The sequence below is a fragment of the Dipodomys ordii genome, unplaced genomic scaffold, assembly GCF_000151885.1.
Source record: "Dipodomys ordii isolate 6190 unplaced genomic scaffold, Dord_2.0 Scaffold4, whole genome shotgun sequence".
Taxonomy (NCBI): domain Eukaryota; kingdom Metazoa; phylum Chordata; class Mammalia; order Rodentia; family Heteromyidae; genus Dipodomys; species Dipodomys ordii.
In genome coordinates this window covers 5825536-5846806 of record NW_012267220.1, presented here as the reverse complement: position 1 = coordinate 5846806, position 21271 = coordinate 5825536, and the positions used below count along the sequence as shown (strand labels likewise).

Sequence of the window (21271 nt, the reverse complement as noted above, 5' to 3'; positions counted from 1 at the left end):
CTCTTATTTCCAGTTAACCAGCAAAAAGCTAGAAGTGGATCGATGGCTCAGCCCTGAGTTGAAGGGCTATCCAAAAAATAGCACCTGGGCCCTGAGTTCAAGCCCCAAGACTAACACTAAATAAAGTAGAAAGTTATCATCTCTGTTCCTTTCATTTATTTTTAAGATTGAAAGACTAGTTTAAGACATTGTTTTTTTGAAACGTACGTACATTTCGTATGTCAAAAAAATAAAGTTCTCTAAGGACCTTAGAGTAATAATGAGACCGTATTTTTTGTCTCTCCTCAATTGTTCAGTGGGTTTAAACAGCTCAGCTGGTGGTGGTTCACAGCAATTCAACATGTTGGGGTAAATGTTCTATCCTGCCCAGTTAGAAGCTGGGAATAGACATAGTGCTATGCTTTTAAAATTATTAGTAGTAGTATTACAAAAGTGATGTACAGGGGGTTACAGTTACCTAAGTCAGGTAATAAGTGCATTTCGTTGTGAACCATGTTACCCTTCCTTCACTTTCTGCCAGTTTTTCCTTCCCATCCCCCTCCACAGATTGATAGTTCTTTTTCAACATAGTGTCTAGTGAGAAATGCTGTGCTTGTAATAGTAAATGAGATTAAAAGCCAGCAGGAACACAGGGTTTCTCCCAGGGCCAGCTGCTCCATAACATGAGCCCTAATTCTCACCATATATTCCTAAGTTTGAGCCGGTTGGTATATTTGAGTGCCACAGCAGGTGGCAGGGGGTGGAGTTAGAAGGGGGGGACAAGGCAGGGCTGCCTTGGACCCCACCAGATGGCTCAAGGTGGCCTCTTGCAGACCATCCTTCAACCCAAGTGTGGCAGTGAGTGGATTGTGCTGCCCGAAGGCTATGGTTAGAACTCATGTGTATTCCATCAACCATGGCAGGCCTTGGTTTGGGGCAAATGAGCAGCCATGCCTTAGATAGCCGGTGTGATTGTAGACATTGCTCCTGGGGGTCTGGTATTACTTTAACCTGCTAGGAAACAGTCATTAAATCTGTGCATTCTAACCCCTGTGTCTCCTCTGCGTCTGCCTCTCCTTTCCTTCCCTTCCAATGTCGTTCAGGCTCTTGCTCCTTGTTCCCTTCCTGGATATTGCAGCAGTCTCCTATCTACCTGTGTGTCACCAGCCACACTCTAACTGGGCGGAGTCATCTTTGACAACAGAACTAAGCACAGCACCACCCATACCATCCCCGCCTGGATCACAGCCTGTCAAAACGCAGAATGCATGCTTGGCGCCCTGTGGCTGTTCCTGCCTCACTGTCCCCCCGCTTCTCTGTTCTTCCACACCTCCCTGAGCACTGTCCAGTGGCCCCAGTTGTGGCAGGGCACCACCGTTCCGTTGAAGATTCTGTTTCTCTTTGGGGGAAGCTTCTTTTTCCTGGTCTGTTTGGTGCATCGTTTCCAATTAAATTATTACTTCCAGAAAGTTCTTCCTGGGCCTGCTACACTACTTGGGTCTGCCTTTGTATTGTTGCCCAGCAGATACTTAGCACCCTCTGATGACATTGTTGTTGCACTGTCCTGTTAATTTTTGACAACAATTTTCTGTCCCCCCTCGTAGATTCTTGGATGACCAGGTTAAGGGCTGTTTTACCTTTGTGGTTTTTCACTCCTGATGGTATACCTCGCACAAAGTCACCTGTTGTTAATGTGTACTGGTCTGGATCAAATTGATCCCTATGTGTGGTTTTGTTATTGTTAGCGGTGGTATTTGATTTTGTTTTGAGATAAACTCTTACTATATAGCCTAGGCTGGCCTCTACCTGTGATCCTCCAGTATCAGCCTCCCAAGTGCTGGGGTTAGAAGTGTGCACCACTATACTTGGCTAGTCTTCAGTGTGATTCTAAAGTCACCTAAAAGCAGTGCTCTTCCATTCCACCATGTGGTAATCACATTTGCCTGATTGGTGTGCCAATCAGGAATTTCCATATAGATAGATTAGTATATATTAAAGAAAGGAGGCCAGCTGGAGTCTCTCTGTTAAATGTATAGAAACTTTAGTAAAACCTCAATGAGTATATTAGAGCTGCCTGAGAGGTCATTAGTTGCAATTCTACAAATTTCTTAGTCTTTGACTTTAGAATTCCACAGTCCCTAATTTGAGATCAACTTAACTGCCTAGAAATGTTGATCTTGAAAGATGTTAAGTAAGACAGATTAGGCCAAGGAGAAATTTTGGTGCTTTCATCTTTCCTAAAAGTTATAAAATAGAATCATTTTAAAATTAGAATTTGTTTTCTACAATAGTCATGGGGGTGTTTCTGATTACTTATAATATATGGGAAAGAAAGTTACAGACATGGGCTGGGAAGGTGGCTCAGTGCATGCATGCATGAAGCCCTGGGTTCAATTCCTCAGCACCACATAAGCAAAAAGAAAAAAGCCAGAAGTGGCACTGTGGCTCAAGTGATAGAGCGCTAGCTGAAGAGCTCAAGGACAATACCTAGGCCCAGAGTTCAAGCCCATGACTGACAAAAAAGAAAGAAAGTCCAGACATCCATCCATCATTACATGGCTTTAGTTTGGGAATGTTACCATTTATGATTTCATGGGTGCTCTAGTGCCTGTCTCTAGCTCTTAGAGAGTCGGGTCTTCCAGCTTCACACTAGAAACCTCTCTAGATGGTGTCTTCAACCAAAAAGCCTCTTCTGTGCCCATGGCATCCTCCCTGCCCAAATGGAAACACAGGCGACTCAGCTAGGAGTGGTGGCACAAATCTGTAAGCCCTGCTACTCAAGAAGGAGGAGCAGCAAGGAGGAGGGAGGAGAAGGAGGAGTTTGAGGCCAGCCCAAAAAAGACAGCAAGACCTTCAGTTACAAAAACATGCGGGGGGCCATGGGTTCAATCCCAAATACCTCAAGAAATAAAAAAAAATTAAAAAAGAAGAAAAGAAAGTAGTGATGACTCCATAGATACTAGAACAAGAGCCAGTTGTGCAACTCAACTGGTTACTCATCACAGCAGACAGGAAAATGCCAGCAATAACTGTGCCAAGAGAAGAACAATGTTTCTTCATTTCATTCAAAACACTCTTAAGCAAGGGGAACTTTTCTCCAAAGTCCAGAAGTGCCAGGCAGTAATCTTGCTGACTATAGGGAGAGTAACAAGAACTAAGACTCAACAAAGCCTTTTTCCCAATAAAACACAAGTGACGGAAGATAGGGAAGGGGTCAAATTAAAGCACATTTGATGGTTGCCAAATATTTTCTCTTTTGCCCTTTTAGAAAATATTCTATGGAATTTTTCCCAAAGGCCATGAGCAAGCCATGAAGCTTAACAATTTGTCCATTGTAGCTATTGTTAAACCCTGGTTTTGAAATCTGTGGTCTTTGTTCTTGTATTTTTAAAGGACTACAGTGTAAGCTGCTGGATTATAGTACTTAAAGTTTACTCTTTAGTAGCTGAATTGTCTTTCATAAAGTTAGACAGTTATGAACCAAACTTTTCATGATCTTGTCTAAGATCCCAGTCTGGTAAGCTAAAAAAATTGTAGAATATTTTCCTAGCACCCGAAGTCACAAGGTGCATTTTAATTTTTTTGAGTGGGTTGTAATTTACTTAAACAATTGCTTCTAGACTGATCCTACCTGAGTGTGTCTTTACTCCAGGTATCTAGTAGGAAAGAACTACTACAGTCTATTTGCAGATTTCTGCCACCCAGGAACTCTCCTTTGTAATGGGGCATTTGCTCAATGAGAAACAGAAGAGTTCAGGATCATATGGTAAGAGGAGAGAATGAAGTTTGGTACACACTGTATCATGGAGAGCTTAGAAGGACCAGACCCTCTACAAATCCTGAGACCTGTAGCAAGAAGAAGTGAGAGGAGTAGATAGGTGCTTGATGGGCATTTAGCAAACAACCTTAGGCAGTGCCCAGGCTGGCCAGTGCTATAGCACCTGGAAGCCATGCTGAACTTACCCATCTCATCTTCCCCACCCCGCAGCTAGACGGGATTTATTGATTTATTGTGCCCATCCCCCAAGTCCTGGCAGAACGCCCAGCATATGAAAATATTCTCTCTCTCTCTCTCTCTCTCTCTCTCATTCTTTCTCTCTCTACTTTCCTTCCCTCCCTCTCTCTTCATTTCTCTCTTTAGAATTAGAACTGAAAGCGCTTGGTATATGGATATAGTGAAATCTTTCTAAACTACTAATTCCTGATTCTTAATTGATTTGATGCTTTATTTTCAAAAATGAATTTCTGTAAATTACACATTATGTTTTCTGCTCCTCTCAGTGGGATAAGATAGGAGTAAGAATGAGGAAATGAGGGGAGGGGAGGAACTAGTTTGCTAACTAACTTGCACTAAAATGCAAGTCTCTGTCTCTTTGCATCTTCAGGACTCTAAAACACTGGCTGCGTTTCAAAAGCCAATATGATTGTAGCCAAAGGACTGATTGACATTACTAAAATGTCATAGCACCATAGTACCCCTCTCTTTGTTCTTGTTCTCATTTACCAAGCCAAGGGGTATTTGATTGTGAGCCCTTACAGTCACCCTGTCTTTTCAACAAAAATATGCAGACAATAAAAGTGGCTAGAACCAGGATCCGGGCCTTGTCTAAAACCTGAAGCCATGTTCCTACTAATTCTTTCTGTATTGAATATGTGGGCTTACAACCACCCTGAAGAAAGGAAACCACAAGTTCAGCCAAGTAAAGACAGCCACTTTCAGAGTCCCAGCAATGTCTATCGCGCCGTTGCAGCTTGTGCTATCTCCCTTGGCCACCATGTTTGTGCTGGTGGGGAAGTTTGCTGGCCTCATGAGGGCAGGAAGCCGCTTGAATCCAGGGGAAAGGAAGGAAATCCACAGCACTAACACTCTTCTCTCCTACTGAAGATATGTGCTGTCTGAAGCTAACTTACTGCTACTAGGTATCTCTTCATTGGGAATGAATGCATATGGAATTGGAGTAATAGTTTTTTCTTCCATCAAGATATCTCCAGTCAGTCACCAAATGAATCCATTGAGCACCCTATGTGTCAAGGGCAACATTGGACTCTGCAGATACAAAGATAAATGATGTATATAGGAAGGTTAGTCCTAAGGATAGATATATCCATCAGTGGAACAAAAGAAAAGAGTTTAGAAATAGATTCACCCACATCCAGTCAATCATTTTTGACAAGATAGCAAAATAATCTGCTGGAGAAAGACTAGTGTTTTCCAAAGATGGTGTGGAGCCTTCACCCTTGGGGGTACACACAAAAATAACTGGACTGAATCAGGAAAGCTAACACTGGGGCAGGGCACAAGGGCACTTTGGTGGTGAAGGAAATCACCTCATTTATTGTGGCAGTTACAGGGCTGATAACTTACCAAAAAACTCACCGAAATCCCTATCTAAAGTGGTCATACTTTATTGTGGGTACCTTATACCACAGTAAAGTTCATTAAGAGGAAACCAAATCCTGAAGCTATCTTGCTTAAAATTTCCTGATGAACTATGTAAGATCCCAATTTCATCCTTTGGCTTTGGAACCCTAAGTGGCCTGTCTACTTCCCTAAGGCATCTGGTATTAAACGGACCCTTGCTTTCTTACCAGTGTCTTTGCTTTTCTTCCTTCCTCCTGCAGTACTTACCTCCCATGTATTGACATCACTGGTCATAGCTCAGGGGCCACCTTCCCAGTGAAGTCCTGCCTGCTTGACTCAGCACCCAGAGCTTTTTGGTGTTTTTCAACGCATCCTTTACTAACTGAAATCCTTGTTTATACATACGCTTATTTACTGCTTCTCCCATGAGAGTGTAATCTCCCAAAACATGAAGATCTACTCTTGGCATCTCTAGGACTGAGAATAGTGCTTTGCACCCTAGTAGATGTCCAGTAAGTATTTCTGAGAAGCACAAAAGTAAGGAAGTGATAGGCATATACATACTGCCATGCCATAACATAGGTGACAGGGAGACCTTGAGGACTGCCAAGGAAAGGAATGGTGCTGCATGATTTGGAGTGTGCATTGGTAACTTTACCAGTGGTCATGGGGATCGGAGAAAGATTGCCCATCATGAAAGAAAGTGACAAGGATGGTACAGATCTAAGTAAGGGTTAAGAGGAGAAACACAGCATTCTGGGAGGATACGGGCTACCACTGAATTGAGGATATCCCTATACACACCTGCACTGAGGAGGGTCCCCTGGATGATAGAAGAGATTCAAGAAATGAAACACATCATATTCTGCATATAAGACAATGTGTTTCCTTTACAACAATAGTTTTGAGTGATCTGCAGAACACACAGGTCAGGATGTCCAGTGGGAAGTTGGTAATATCAACCTGAAACCCAAAGAAGAGTCAGGACTGAGGACAAGGGTATGGGGATGAGGAGGTTATGAATGAGAATTAAAGGCATGGGATAAAACTTTAGAAAGTTAACTGTGGGTAGCCTGACGGCATGGCTAATGCCGGTATCCCTGGCTATTCAGGAGGCTGAGATCCGAGAACTGAGATTTGAAGGAAGTCTGGGCAGAAAAGTACATGAGTCTCTTCAGTTAGCCAGCAAAAAGCCAGAAGTGGGAGTGTGGCTTAAGTGATAGAGTACCAGCCTTGAATGAAAAAGTTAAGAGAGAGTAGCCTGAGTTTAAGCACCAGTACCAACACACACACACACAAAAAAAAAAAAGAAAAGAAAGGAGGGAGGCAGGCAAATTAGCTTACATTTTTTTTTGAAGAAGAAGAAGGCCCAACTCTAGGGGTTAACTAACTTTAAGGAGTGAAAAGAGGAGGAACTTGCAAAGACTAAAGACTGTCGAGAGCAATCAGGAGAAGCTAAGGAAATGATGAAAAAGTTTTGAGAAAGAATAGTTACTTGTGTCAATTAAGTATTTGGTAAGAGGAAGGAATAAACTTTGCAAGCCTAACTTCCCTGAGAAAGAGCTGTTTTAGAAATAGAAAATGGTAGTATGGAGAGTAAATGGCAAGTGAGGAAATGAGTTTAAGATACTGAATGTTTTCCAGAAATTGAGAAGATAGCCATAATTAGGAGAACACTGGTCTTGGTTGCTTGTATGCACACTGTTGGTTGTACATTGGTTGTATGTACACTGATGGTTATATGTACACTGATGGTTGATTCTGCAGCTGAAAATGTCTGTAAGTATTATGAGAAAAGAATATGAACTGATTGAGCATAGGCAAACATTGCCAGGTATCACCAAGGGCCTAGCAAGCACTTGGAGAATGTGATTGACTTGAACTGAAACAGAAATAGGGTGGGAAACAGGTAGGGTGGGAGACAGAGATCAAGAAAAACAGAAGAGCTAGAAAGCCAAGTGAGGAAGCTAAGGGACCTGGAAGAATGATTCGCTACAACTAAAGATGGCTTATTAGAACTCAGTAATTACTTGGAACTTCAGAACTTAGAATTTGGAGGGCTGGGTGTTACCCTAGGATACCAGATAAAATGGAGAATTTAGGAACAGGGTGAAGGTTAGATCTTTGGACATAGAAGTATAGTCACCCATAAAAAGTCATCTCATACATCCTGATGCAGTTCACAAGGCTCTGGGAGGCAGATGAAGATCATACCCAGGGAATTCTGTGAGTGAGTATCAGGAAACCAGAATACAGACAAGGAATAAGCTGTGGAGTTCACAGGCGCACGTGCAGTTATGTACCCTGGGTGCTATCAAGGGCAGTTACAAGGATGCCAGGCTGATTCTGAACTTCTTCATATTGCCAGCAGAGTTTGAGCTGGGACCAATGTAATAGATGGGAAGGGCTGAGACACCGCTTTGGTAAATATTCAGGCCATCCACAGGAAAGACAGCTGGTGGGGTCAGAAGAGACCTTATAATACACAATGAAAAGAATCCCAAATCTTCCTCCTCCCACCGCATCCCCCCAGTGCTGGAGATGAACCTACAGCCTTGAACATATATGCTTAGTAATCTTTCTACCACTGAGCTATCCCCCAAATCAATGTAGAACTCTTGAAGTAAGATGACATCAGTGTAACATAAGAAATATATCTGGTCCTGTTAAGAACTATATGTTTTAATACAAAAGCAAGTTATGCTGTTATTTATTTTAAATGAAATTTAACATTGGAATCTTTTCTGAATGTTTTAAGAATTATATAGGTTCATAATTTAGCTGGATTGCTATATTTTACAAAAAGTATTATAAATGTTCATATTTATAAGTATTCATGTTTATTGGTATGTCATTTTTGTTTTTAACAGATTCTTTCTTTCTTTAACAGATTCTTAGTCAAGCACCACCTCCATGGATCCAGGACAGGTTTGTCCCATGGCCTGCTCTGAACAGTGTGTTTTCTGATAGAAGATTCCATTGGCAAACCATCTATTGCCTTACCGAACAAGCTAAGAAGATGGATCTGTTGAAGAACCATCTGACTGTGTGCTTTCTACCTTCTGTGCCCTTTCTAATCCTAGTGTCCACTCTAGCAACTGCTAAGAGTGTCGGTAACAGCACTTTAAATGGCACTGACGCGGTCTTGGGCTCTGTGCCCGTAATCATTGCCAGAACTGACCATATCATAGTCAAGGAAGGGAACAGTGCCTTGATTAATTGTAGTGTTTATGGCATCCCTGACCCGCAGTTTAAGTGGTATAATTCCATTGGCAAGCTGCTGAAAGAAGACAGTGAGAAGGAAAAAGGAGGAGGTAAGCTTTAAAGTTCTATCAATTGTCATTGATTGTAAACATGGATGTGAGAGTTAGCACCCTTGATTGTTAGATGTCTCATGCAATTCATCTTTTTGTTTAACAAAGGCAAAAACAAAAGAGAATAATATATATCTTCAAAGATTCAAAGCAGTATTAATTCTTTTGGTTTCTATTCACTGGCGCAGAAAACAAAGGGCAAACATTGCAGTCCTTTTACAAAGTGACTTGGAATTTTATAATGCATTCAAAACATTAGAGACAGATGTAAGATGGATTTCCCCTGTCAGGTTTCATTTGTAAGAGAGTTTTTTGGTCTCACAGAGAAATGGCTCAAATAAACACAGTAGCAGTTGTTTATCATTAAATGTCACTTTAATTCACTGACTGTGCATTTGAAGACCACACTTCTTAAAAGAAGTCTCTGTGCAAATTCCCAACCACCCAGTGGGATCATTGTGGGTTCCTGGGGGACATGGCTGAAGTTTCTGGGCTGAGGTCCAGAGGAAAGGGGAATGCAATAGTAACAAGTAACGAGAGGCAAAGGTAGAATGCTTGTTTTTTAATGAATGAGTTTGGGACCAAAAAGTGTAACTCCCATTTGTAAGCCCTGAGCTTTTTCAGGAAAGACTCCAGCCAAAGAGAGGATTGGGATCAATGCACTTCTTGTTTTAGATGTGAGAAGTAATTGTCTGAAAACACTAGTCTGGTCTCATTGACCTGAAGGAGTTAATCTACTTTCCTCAGCAGGCCACTGGGGGTGGGAAAGTAAAGAAACCATTGTTCAGAAATAGCAGCTTCTTCCTTTCTTCCCATCCCTTAGCCTTTTAACCAATGAACAATCCTCAGAAGGGTTTCTGCTCTAGGAAAACCTACATTTTTAATCTCTTTCCTTCATTTTATCTTAATTGCTGTGAGGAAGGATAGAAATGAACACCTTCTATCTCCTTAGGAGTTTCTCAAAATTACATGATTCCGGTTTCCCGTGTGTTTCCAGTGGGGTTGCCTAGCTGCCTGTGTTATGGGGGTCTGGCTGTCACCATGACACTGACATTGCTCTTGCTTAGCCATCCAATGCTGTAGGGTATAGTAAAGCTGATCCTTTACATCAAAATATTATGTACTATGAATTATATGTATGTTTGATCTAGGAGAATTCCTAATCCTGTAAAATTAAGGGACCATAAAATGCCGACTGAAATTTGCTAGAGGTCCTGCTGCTCATTAAGTGGCTATGACTAGACCCTTCATAACTGACAGTGAAGAGATGAGGAAACATCACCCCTAGCCCAGACTCCTTTCCATCCCCATAGATGTTTCCTCCATGGACCATGAGTCAAAAACAAGGTAACATCGCTCTTGGGAAGTGAGGGCTGTAGCCATGGTAACTTCCACACTCAAACCCCTATATCTACCTAATCAGGTCTTTTTATAGGGTGGGACCACCGCTAGGGATGTCAGGATGACTGAGGGGAACAAGGATTCAAGATGTGAATCTCCCTTTCACCTGGACCATGAAGCAAAGGTTATTCCTGTATGTTAAAGACATAGCACTGAAAAAAAAAAAAGAAGAAAAGTATAGGAACAACAGAGTTGGGACCTTAATTTCTGTCAGCATGTTTGAGCATGCTGTCTCAGAGAAATCTGCAGTGTCTTAATTGAAAAGGCCCTTGTAGCTATGGACTTTGTCTTGGAAGACAGACAGACACTGTGCATTGGCATCTTCATATAAATATTGAAGAGTTCAGACCCAGTCACATGAGGCTCAGTTATCTTTCATTGTGAGACCAAGGTGGCCTGTAATAGTGGCCCATCAGTAAATTACAAGGTAGCTGCTGGAACGCCTTTGGCAGGCAGAACTGCTCCATCAGAATTCAGCACTCCCCTTCTTTGTAGCTAGAGGCCTTGCCGATAGAGGCCTTGCCGATATAAGTCAATTTCCTTTTAAAAATCTCCTAAAGAAAATGCATTTTCAGTTTTTAAAATGACTCATAGTACTAGTAACTTGATGTTCCAGCTCGGCCTTTATAATTACAAGTGCATAATAATAGTAATTCCAGAGCATAAGTAGCATGGGGTAATACACACAGTGTTACAACTAAAAAGTACATAGAAAATCTCAAAAGTTAAAAAAGGAAAATATCAAAAGTGAAAGATTCCTCCTCATAAAAATATTAGAACCATGGTACTAGAATAGGCTATTAAAGAGCTCATAGACTTTGCCTTTCTTTGTTTGTTTGTTATAGTCAGTCATGGGGCCTGAACTCTGGGCCTGGGCATTGTCCCTCAGCTCTTCAGCCTTGAGCTGAAGAGCTCTACCACTTGAGCCACAGCCCCACTTCTGGCTTTTTCTGCTTTTGTGGTGCTGAAGAATCAAACCCATGGCCTCATGCATGCAAGGCAAGCGCTCTACCTTTGAGCCACCTTCCCAGCCCCAACTTTTCTTTTCCTTTTTTTTTTTTCTTTTTTGTGTTTCCTTAGTGAGATGGGCTCCATTTGGAATGTGAGCCCACACAGCTTGTCTTAGCAGTGAAAAGAACCCCTCCAGATCTAGTTCAGATCAGGATAACAACCAAGATTCCCCCCAAACTAGAAGTTATTTATAGGAAGCCAGGGGAGGGCGCTTTTGTTTTGGAAGACCACTTGTAGTTCTTCCCAGGAAAGATTATTGCTAGCTCTCGTGAAATTACATGTTTCTCCTTTAAAACAAAACAAAAAGATCAAATTAGCTAGAGGATCAGAAGTGTCCTTTTCTAAGATATAATAAGGCAGTAGGATCTTTTCAGATATTCATACCGTTACGCAAAACAGAGCTGTAGATTCTGAATAGCAAAATCCTTCTATGCCCACCTTCTTGAGCCAAAAGCTGAAGTGAGCTGCATTATCCCAGGTCAGGGGCATTCCACATGCTGTAGGAAGTAGCCTTTTAGGACTGCCCGAGCACTTTCTGAAGAGCTCTCTTAGGAGGATTGAGGGTGTGAGGCACAAGGGCCCTTGCAGCTTGTGGAGTTTATAACCTGATTCTGCAGTGCCTTCAGAGAGCTGTCTGCAACCGATGCCTTGTAACAGGTGCAGCCATGCCGTGCTAAGTGTGTGTTGAGTTACGTTTCAAAAACAACAGAAAAGGTATATGTCCTTTCTCTTCAGGCATCTGAATTTCACCTCGTGTGAAATAGGCACCACGTTCATAGGCACAAAGTCATGTATTCATTTTCTGCTTGCTTGAAGAGAATCAGTTCAGTGTGGCAGTCACTCAAGAGGATGTTCTGTTGATGTTTGCATAAATTACATGAATTGGAACCCTCACCACCTGAATAACTGAAGTTGATTTCAAGAAAACATCATACATGTTGTGGCAGATTGAAGGCCTGAGAGGCCAAGTTTCTTAAGGAGGTTGTGAGGAGAGCTTTAGTCTGTTTATAACACTCATTGGAAATATAGATGAACCATGCATCAGCTGGTTTCCACAGAAGAATGTCTCTGAGGGGGAAAAAAATGTCCTTTCTTTTGAATGAATAATTTGTGGGAAGTTGTAAGAGCTTAGCGTTTGGGTACAGTGTTAATTTTTAATGCTCAGTGATGATCAGGAAGAGCTGGGAAGAGTTAGAATTTCAGTAAACATGAGTTTGGGGAAAAGCAGTCATTGCGGAGTCTGTGGGGGTTAATGTTCATGCTTTCCCTATGGTTCTTCAGTTCCTGGACGTGTTGATTCTGCTCACGTCTCCTCAGGAATAATTTGGTCAGAGGGTGTTTGTGTGAGTGATAGTTCAGATGGTACCATATGTTGGCTTCATGTCGAGTCACGGGCACCCCGTACCAGAGCATTTCTTGCTGTTTACAGGATTAACTGTAGCCCTAGGATGCTGCTGTTCTCATTGTTGGCCCTGTCCTGCTTAACACCATTACCTGCACATGCCACCATGCTGAGCACAGTGAGCCAGGTCAATTGCCTTCCTGGAATGAGACTAAGTATCAGCTTCTCCTAGAGGCAGCTAGCAGGGAAGGAAAGCTCTGGAAACATTCATCTGAAGAAGAGAATTTTTTTTAATTATCTTCATTTTGTTGCATTCATTAATGTTTTCCCAGATGGTCTAGGCTTGACTGATTTAATGAATTTCAAGAAGTCTAAAAGTAGGTCGTAGGTTATATCCAGTTTAAATTTTGATGGATGCTTCCCAATTGACTTTCATAATGTGTTGGCAACCTAACCCCTCTCAGCAATAGATGGGGGGGTAGGTTTTTCTACACATTCCCAACACATGATTGCCAGCAGTGCCCCTCTTCATTTTGACAGTCTGGAAAGGTGAAAGTTATGTTTTAAAATATTATTCTGATCTCATGATATGTGTATGTGTGTTAACTATTTCTGACAGTACTGGATCATGAACTCGGGGCCTCACTCTTACTTAGCTTGCTTGCCCAGCTTGTACTCTGCCGTTTGAACCATGCCTCCAACTCTGCTTTTTGCTGGTTATTTTGGAGATGAGTCCTTTGGATTTTTTTTTTCCACCTGGGCCAGTTTGGAACCATAAAACCAGATCTCAACCTCCCAACTGGCTAGTAATACAGGCATAAGCCACACTGGTGAACAGCTTATCTCTTTTAATTTTACTACAGTTTATCAATAATGACTTTATACACTTTGACACCATTTGCAATTCTTGTTTTGGTGAGTTACCTGTTCATGTCCTGTTTTCATTTTTTTTTAGGGTTTTTGTCTTGGCTTTCTAAATTCATAGGGGTTTTATATTTTATAGTCATTAAGCATTTGAATTTTCTCCCAGTCTTTTTTTTCAGTCATTTGGCTTGAACTCTGAGCCTGGCCACTGGCTCCTTTTGAGGTTAGCACTTTACCACTTGAGTCACAGTGCCACTTCTGGCTTTTTCTGTGATTAACTGGAGATCAGAGTCTCACAGACTTTCCTGCCCAGACTGGCTTTGAACTGTGATTCCCAGCTCTCAGTTTTCTGAGTAGCTAGGATTATAGGCATGGGCCACTAACACCCAGCTGAGTAATTTTTTTCTAATTAATATATTGTATAGTACAAAAATAATTTTAATCTAATCCATTAGTAGTGTTCTTTAGAACTTCTGCGATTTTTTTAACGCTTAGAAAAACCTGCCTGTCAGAGATTTGTAAGAATTATTTTTATGTCCTCTATTAATTCTATACTTTAATTTTATACTTGCATCTTCAGGGTGCTTGGCACTTATTTGTATGTATCACATAAAATAGAGATTCGCCTTTTATTCTTTTCTCATGATCAGCCACATCTCAGTAAGGCCACAGTGTTATTTTTAAAATGTCTACAGTTAGCTTTATCTGCTTCCAGACTTTCAAGTTTTCTCCTCTGCCTCATTTGGGTCAGGCTTTCTCTAGGAAGGAGGTGAGACACCAGGGCGGGGTCTGAACTGAGTAAAGGGATGTCTGAGCAGGGTATTCAGAGAAGCAGAGCATGCCACGCAGAGAGGAAGCAGGTAGGAAGGTCCTGTGGCCTACGATGTTAAATAAGGCAAGGCTGCCTGAGAACAGTCAGGTAAAAAAAGGTGGTACAGATGCACAAGGGGCTCCCATTCTCTTGTAGAGAAGATATGAAGCCTTTGCACACTATTGGGCCTCGTGTAGTCTGACTCTGCATTCCTAGCAAGCCTTGTCTCCATCCAAGCCCTGCCTGGTTTCATACATGGTTTGTCACACTGTGTTCTGTCTTGCTCCTGGGCTCCCTGACTCTACCCTCCTTTTCTGGTCCTGAGAGACCCTGCTCCTTACTCCTTTCCTCTTCCCACCTTCTCTACCTGGCTGGCCTCTTCTAGGAAGCCCTGTGCCTCTTCCCACTCACATCTCCTCGCATGCCATTGCACTTGGCAGGCAAGACTGGAGCTGTCTCTTGGAATCTATTTCCCTATGGGGACTGGATGATTTTTGAAGTCAGAAACTGGCTCTTACTCATCTTTGTATTCTCATCATCTAAGCATGGAGCCTGGAACACAGACAATTTGTTCAGTGATATCTGTTGACTGAATGAGTGAACAGGATTTAAAAGATCGTTGCTCTTCTTAAAATGTCAGCTTTGTTGTGCAGCATAACACACACACACACACACACACACACGCTGCAGCGCAGCTCAGAAACAACATCTGCTAGCTTTTCTCTTTGCAGAGGAGAGAGAGGTTGCCACCACAACATTTGCAGTCACATGTGGGAGGGAGATGTTCACCTGACTTGTGCTTAGAGTTTCTGGGGGAGACTGTGACTAATTTCTGGGCCACTTCTAGTCTTACAATAATGCATGTGTCGGTATTTTAGCCTAACACCTCATGTGTATCACCTCACAAGACAGCTGTGGAAGAAGTGGCGGCCGAAGGGAAGGAGCAAGATACAGGAAGTGAACAAGCGAAGCAATGGGAAGAATGCTAGGGAAGCGGCTTTCGTATTACATTCAAGGCGTAATGGTTATACACCTCTTTCTCTCTCTCTTTTTTTCCTCTTTGATGCCGGTCTTAAACTCAGAGCCTGGGCACTGTCCCTGAGCTTTTGTGTTCCAGGCTTGAGTCACGGCTCCACTTCTGGCTTTTTTTTTTTTTTTTTTGGTAGCTTAAAGAGTCTTACAGATTTTCCTGCACAGACTGGCTTCAAAGCATGATTCTCACATCTCAGCCTCCTGAGTAACTAGGATTACAGGGGTGAGCCACCAGTGCCCAGCCATCTGCCTTTCTTTTTAATTGCTTCTCAAATTGTTACATATGAAACTGAGTTGGCATAAGCTATGCCAACCTCAGGTTTTTATTCGCACTAACATGATGCAGCTGCACAAAAATCTAAAGCTATATTGACATTCCACACAGCTAGTTTAAACCAGTCAGCAATAGCACTGTGTGTACCTGCTTCATACTTTCGTATTCTGTACTGCTTTCCTTCTGTGCCAAGTACATAGAAATGTTCTGTCTTGGTGTTTATTGATAGTTTCTCCACTTAAAGGGTGGGGCAGGGGAAGACGCAAACAAATGGATCTGAATCATCCTTTATACAAATAACCCACCTTCTATCCTACCTTCACCCTAGTTCCTACTGTGATTTCCAACAAAAGAAGAAAGATAAAATAAAGGAAGACAAAGAAACTTCTGCAAGGCTAGTCCAAGTCTTTAAAATCCAGTATCTTCCATACAGAATAAGTTTCCCACCAACGGGGGTATTTTTTTTCCTATGACTGCTATAGTCTGCTTTATGAAATGTGAAGATTACAGGAAAACAAGTGGATCAAGCAAGTTCCCTGAGCTTGTGTCATTATATGTTGCCCTAAATCTGCTGCTGAAGGATGGAAGTTCATGCACGGGGAATGGCAGTGGTAGAAGGTTTGCTGGGTCCCATCTGAACAGGGAAACACCACAGGCTTGGTGCTGTCTGCCTGTGTACGCACATTCAAGACACTGACAAATACTAGTCTTTCCAAACCAATGCTTTCTACTCTTGAGGGAAAATGCACAGGCTGAATTGTTAGGAAAGGGTTATTCTGGGATACCAGGAACTTCCCTTCACAGATGGTCTTTCAGAAGGCAAAGTAATGTAAACTCGTCTATGAGGAAGCTTCATGCCAGTTTTACCACATCCAGCAAGTGGGAGAAGCTATGGCCCCAGGAAGGTACTACATTAATTCCCTCTAGTCTCTTTAGTCCTTGGGGCCAGGCATTGTGCCTTACACCTGTAGACCTAGCTGCTTGGGAGACAGGGCTCAGGAAGATCTTGGCCCAATGCCTGCCTGGACAAGAAGCATGAGATCCTAATCTGAAAACTAACCTAAAGCACAAAGGGCTGGAGGTGTAGCTGTAGTGGCAGAACACCAAGTTTAAGGGCCTGAGTTTAAACTCTGTTACTGTTACTCTGTTAGGAATGAAAAAAGCTTTTATTCCCTCAATCCATAGTCCATTGAAACCTGGTCACTTATGTGTCCTTGAGGTTTTTTTTTTTAAACGTATGCTGATTTGAGTAAGTATTAGGCTTTTTATTAGAAATAAAAGTCACTACCACCAGGGGAAGAAATAAGTAAAATACACTGTAGAATAAAAAGGGAACTCCATGTTAAATTGTTACCATTCTCAAGAGAGGTTTCTCTGGTTGGCTGAGGGAATGAGAGAGCTTTTAGAAGTCCCAATATGCCAGGCCTTACTCCTCCCTCTTCCAGGGACAGCAGTATTGAGAGCTAGTAGGCTTTCATTTCTGACTCCAGCCCAACACCCTGGCACCAAACCCAGGATCATGTTTTCCAGGGGCTACCTGGCTCAGGCCAGGAATTAATTTCAAGCTCATTGCATAGAGACCTTTATTCAGGACCATAAAAGATGTTCACACACACACACACAGGGGAGGAACACAAAACACTACATAAAAAGTTAATAAATAAAATGCTTTATGTTCTGAAAGGCAGGTTACTCTCATAAAAATGCATTCACTAGTCATGCTTATATAAGAGGGCTAGAAAATCAGAGACCTACTCTGGTAGTGGGCCTTGAACTCAGAGCCTCACAAACTCACTTTGGCTTTTTCACACAAGGCAAGGCTGGCACTCTACTTCTGGAACCATGGCTCCACTTCCAGTTTTTGGTGGTTGCTTGTAGATAAGAGTCTCTCAGGGGCTGGGAAGGTGGCTCAGTGGTACAGTGTTTGCTTTGCATGCATGAGGCCCTGGGTTCAATTACTCAGCACCACCTAAGCAGAAAAAGCCAGAAGTGGCGCTGTGGCTCAAGTGGTAGAATGCTAGCCTTGAGCTGAAGAGCTGAGGGACAGCGCCCAGGCCCAGAGTTCAGGCCCCACAACCAACCAAAAAAAAAAAAGTCTCATAGACTTTTCATCCCAGACTGGCTTTGAACCTTGATCCTCAGATCTCAATCTCTTGAGTAGTTAGGATGACAGGCGTGAGCCACCAGCTCACGTTAATTTAAAAGTTCCTAGTTATATAGTTAGCAAGTTCTTTCTTGAAAGCACAGTGTTTTCCAGATTATTTCTCTCAGTGTCTACTAGGATGTGGAGTTGCACAATATGGTTTGTTGGTTAGCAAGGTAACCTGTGGCTGAGGATGTAGCATAGTGGTAGGTTCTTGCCAGGCCTGTATAAGACTTTTCAGTTGATCCCACTGCCAGAAAACAAGAAAATAAAGAATAAGGAGAAGAGTCTTTTGAGAGTACAAATTCATCTTCTAGTTTCACTACTTTCAAACAGGTGACCTTGGAAGAGCATTTGGCTGTGCCTGTTTCCCCTTCTATAAATGGGGGGCATATTAGTACTTCCCCACAGGGTATTACCATGGCCAAATGATGTGGGGCATGTCCCTGGCCCATAGCAAGGGAAGGGCATGAGGTATATAGTCCCCACTGCCGTTTAAGCTGTGTAAGTTTTGACTGATGGGTCTGTGTGTCCTGTCCTTTCCCTTCCAACAGGAAAATGGCAAATGATCGACGGTGGTCTCCTGAACATCACCAAGGTGTCTTTCTCTGACCGAGGTAAATACACGTGCGTGGCTTCTAATGTCTATGGTACTGTGAACAACACAGTGACGCTGAGAGTCATTTTCACCTCCGGAGACATGGGTGTCTACTACATGGTCGTCTGCCTCGTGGCCTTCACCATCGTCATGATCCTCAACATCACCCGCCTGTGTATGATGAGCAGCCACCTGAAGAAGACCGAGAAAGCCATCAACGAGTTCTTTCGGACAGAAGGTGCAGAGAAGCTGCAAAAGGCCTTTGAGATCGCCAAACGCATCCCCATCATCACCTCAGCCAAAACGCTAGAGCTTGCCAAAGTGACCCAGTTCAAGACCATGGAATTTGCCCGTTACATTGAAGAGCTTGCCAGGAGTGTACCTCTTCCCCCTCTCATTATGAACTGCAGGACCATCATGGAGGAGATCATGGAAGTGGTTGGGCTGGAGGAGCAGGGGCAAAATTTTGTGAGACACACCCCAGAAGGCCAGGAGGCCACGGACAGGGATGAGGTGTACACCATCCCCAACTCTCTGAAGCGAAGCGACTCTCCCACGGCCGACTCAGACGCCTCGTCACTGCACGAACAGCCCCAGCAGATTGCCATCAAGGTGTCTGTGCACCCCCAGGCCAAAAAAGATCATGTGGATGACCAAGAGGGGGTACAGTTAGAGGGCAAAGATGAAGAGGAGACGGAACCATCGGCCGAACGTTCACCAGAAACTGGAGAGCCTTCCACAGACATCACATCCACTGAGCTCACATCTGAAGAGCCCACGCCAGTGGAGGTATTGGATCGAGGACTGCCCCCAGCTCAGATGGAGACAACAGAGCCAGCAGTGACAGATGACAAAAACACCTGCATTATTTATGAAAGCCATGTCTAATACCAACTCCGAAAAGCTATGCATATCCAGAAAATCAGGAGCTCTCCTTGTCATACAGATTAGTACGCACTTGCCGCTAAGCCTTACCAGGAGACTCTCATCCCTTAGGTAGGAGTGATGCCATTTTCCAAGGGGAAAACACCTGCGTGCAGCTTACATGACTGGAATCTCCCCGGTAGAAAAGGATGCGAGAAACATCAGGGTGCAGAACTGATAATATCGGACAGAAAGGATCTGTCCGTGTGATTTGAATTTTAGAGGCCATTCTCTGCCAAATCCCTTAATTGGTGATGCCCTTTAGGCACAAAGTCCACTTACTGTAAGAGATCCTGAGTTCAAGAGCCCTGTCCAATGCACACCGCATTGCTTTTCCTTTTAAAAATTATAGGTCTGTTACCATAGCAAATGCACGTACATGGGTTTGTTGCACTTTTCTTCTCAGTTTAAATTAGCTTCACTGTTCCTTTACAATGGGATAGTTGTTATGATAGTAATACTTAATTGATCTTTCTGATTTATCTTCTTTGCCGTTTTTGTCCTTCGTTTTCCTTAGAAACTTACCTCATGGGCTTTTTGATATCAGCCTCCCCGAGTTCCAGGGCTGATAGCTAGAAGTCATTTGTAATCTTCCGAAGTAGTTTCTATGCTCCTTGATTCTGGTGTTGGCTTTGCTTTTCATTCTCCAGGTCTATTTTCATACAGTACTGTTGCTTTTTTTTTTTAAGTTCCCCACTGAAGCTGCTGTTGTGAAACTGAGAAAACCTTTGCCCCAGAATAGCACTTTAATAGTCAAATAAAAATGTGTTTACTTGTCCAGTTCTAAGAGCCTTTTGGTGAACTCAGCTACGGTGTGGAGGAAGGATTAAAGTTTGAAAGTACACCCTGCACTCCTATAAAAGGATGGTTTACATTTAAGTAACATCATTCCTACAGTTGTAGCTATCAGCTTCCCAGAAGGGTTTGTCAGGACTAATACACGTGATAGGACATCAGGAGAAGGATCTGTACAGTACATAACCAGGTCCACTTTTGTAACCTGCACAGCTGACTTACTGACCCTTGAAAGGCAGAGGGAAAGATGAAGGTGAAGGCGTAGAGAACCATGCCATTAACTTTATGCCAAAATTGTTGATGTATGAATTAGTCCCACAAGACATCAGTATATGCAAGGCAGCGTGATGTTACAGAACAAAGATGAAGCTAGTCATCCCGAGGTTTAGCGCCTACCTTACCGTGCCAATAACCAGCTGCCTGGCTTTGGGCAAGTCTGTGCCTCCACTTCCCTCTATGTAACATGAAGCCCTCTAACATCATTAAACAGTCTCAGGCTCTCAGAGAGCCACATCGATAAGATCATCTCTGCTCTTTTTCACAGCTACTTTAAAGATTTTTTTTCTTTCATCTCTAGTTTCCTCCAATATTGTTACACTGCATTGCTTACTCAAAGAGGTTCCGTTTTGGGGGGAAAAAAATCTCAAAATTTCGAACAATTTATGGAACCCCTCTGCCTCTCAAAAAACCACTAGGACTACTTGCACAATTCACATGTAATCTTAGTGGGAAGCAGTGGTATTGCTTCATTTTCACTTCTAAGCATGGGAGACCAGAACCTTAAAATAGGTGTAAGGGTGCTGGTCGCATTGGTATGGTAAGCATGACAGGGTTTATGTGGTAACTTAGCAATGGGAGAGAGGACACAGATACTCAGTCCTCACTCTCTCACCATCTGGGGAAACGATCATGGACAGATTCCCTTCTTTTCTGTAGTACTCAGTGGCCCATAAGACCCCTCCAAGCTCAAAAATTTAGTTTTTTGGGAAGTTTGAAAACTATGACAGTCCCCACCATACCACATAAGCAGATGGGTATGTGACACTGGACATTTTTGTGATCCAAACTTTTTTGTGTATGTATCAGTTGTGGGGTCTGAACTGAGGGCCTGGACACTGTCCCTGAGACTTTCTGCCTAAGGATTGCACTCTACCACTTTGAGTCACAACTTCACTGCCAGTTTTCTGGTGGTTAACTGGAGATAAGTGTCTCACAGACTTTCCTGCTCAGGCTGGCTTCAAATGGCAGTCCTCATATCTCAGGGTCCTGAGTTGCTAGGATTTACAGGCATGATCCACCAGCACCTGGCTTTGTGATCCCAAACTTTTATAGCCTCTGCAGTTGAGGGTAGTGGGCTTGGATTTAGAAGTGACCTTGATATTCCTATTCATAAATAAAATGGACATTAAAGGCAACTTTAC

The 21271-nt window shown here is 42.8% G+C and overlaps 1 protein-coding gene across 1 annotated transcript; it reads left to right on the top strand.

Annotated features, from left to right (window-relative positions):
* Positions 1-8234: 8234 nt before the first annotated feature.
* On the top strand, positions 8235-20478 carry Mfap3l (microfibrillar-associated protein 3-like). The gene is made up of 2 exons (XM_013023437.1): positions 8235-8652; positions 18088-20478. The coding sequence occupies exons 1-2, from the start codon at positions 8361-8363 to the stop codon at positions 19017-19019; spliced, it is 1224 nt and encodes a 407-aa protein (XP_012878891.1). The 5' UTR covers positions 8235-8360; the 3' UTR covers positions 19020-20478.
* Positions 20479-21271: the final 793 nt, after the last annotated feature.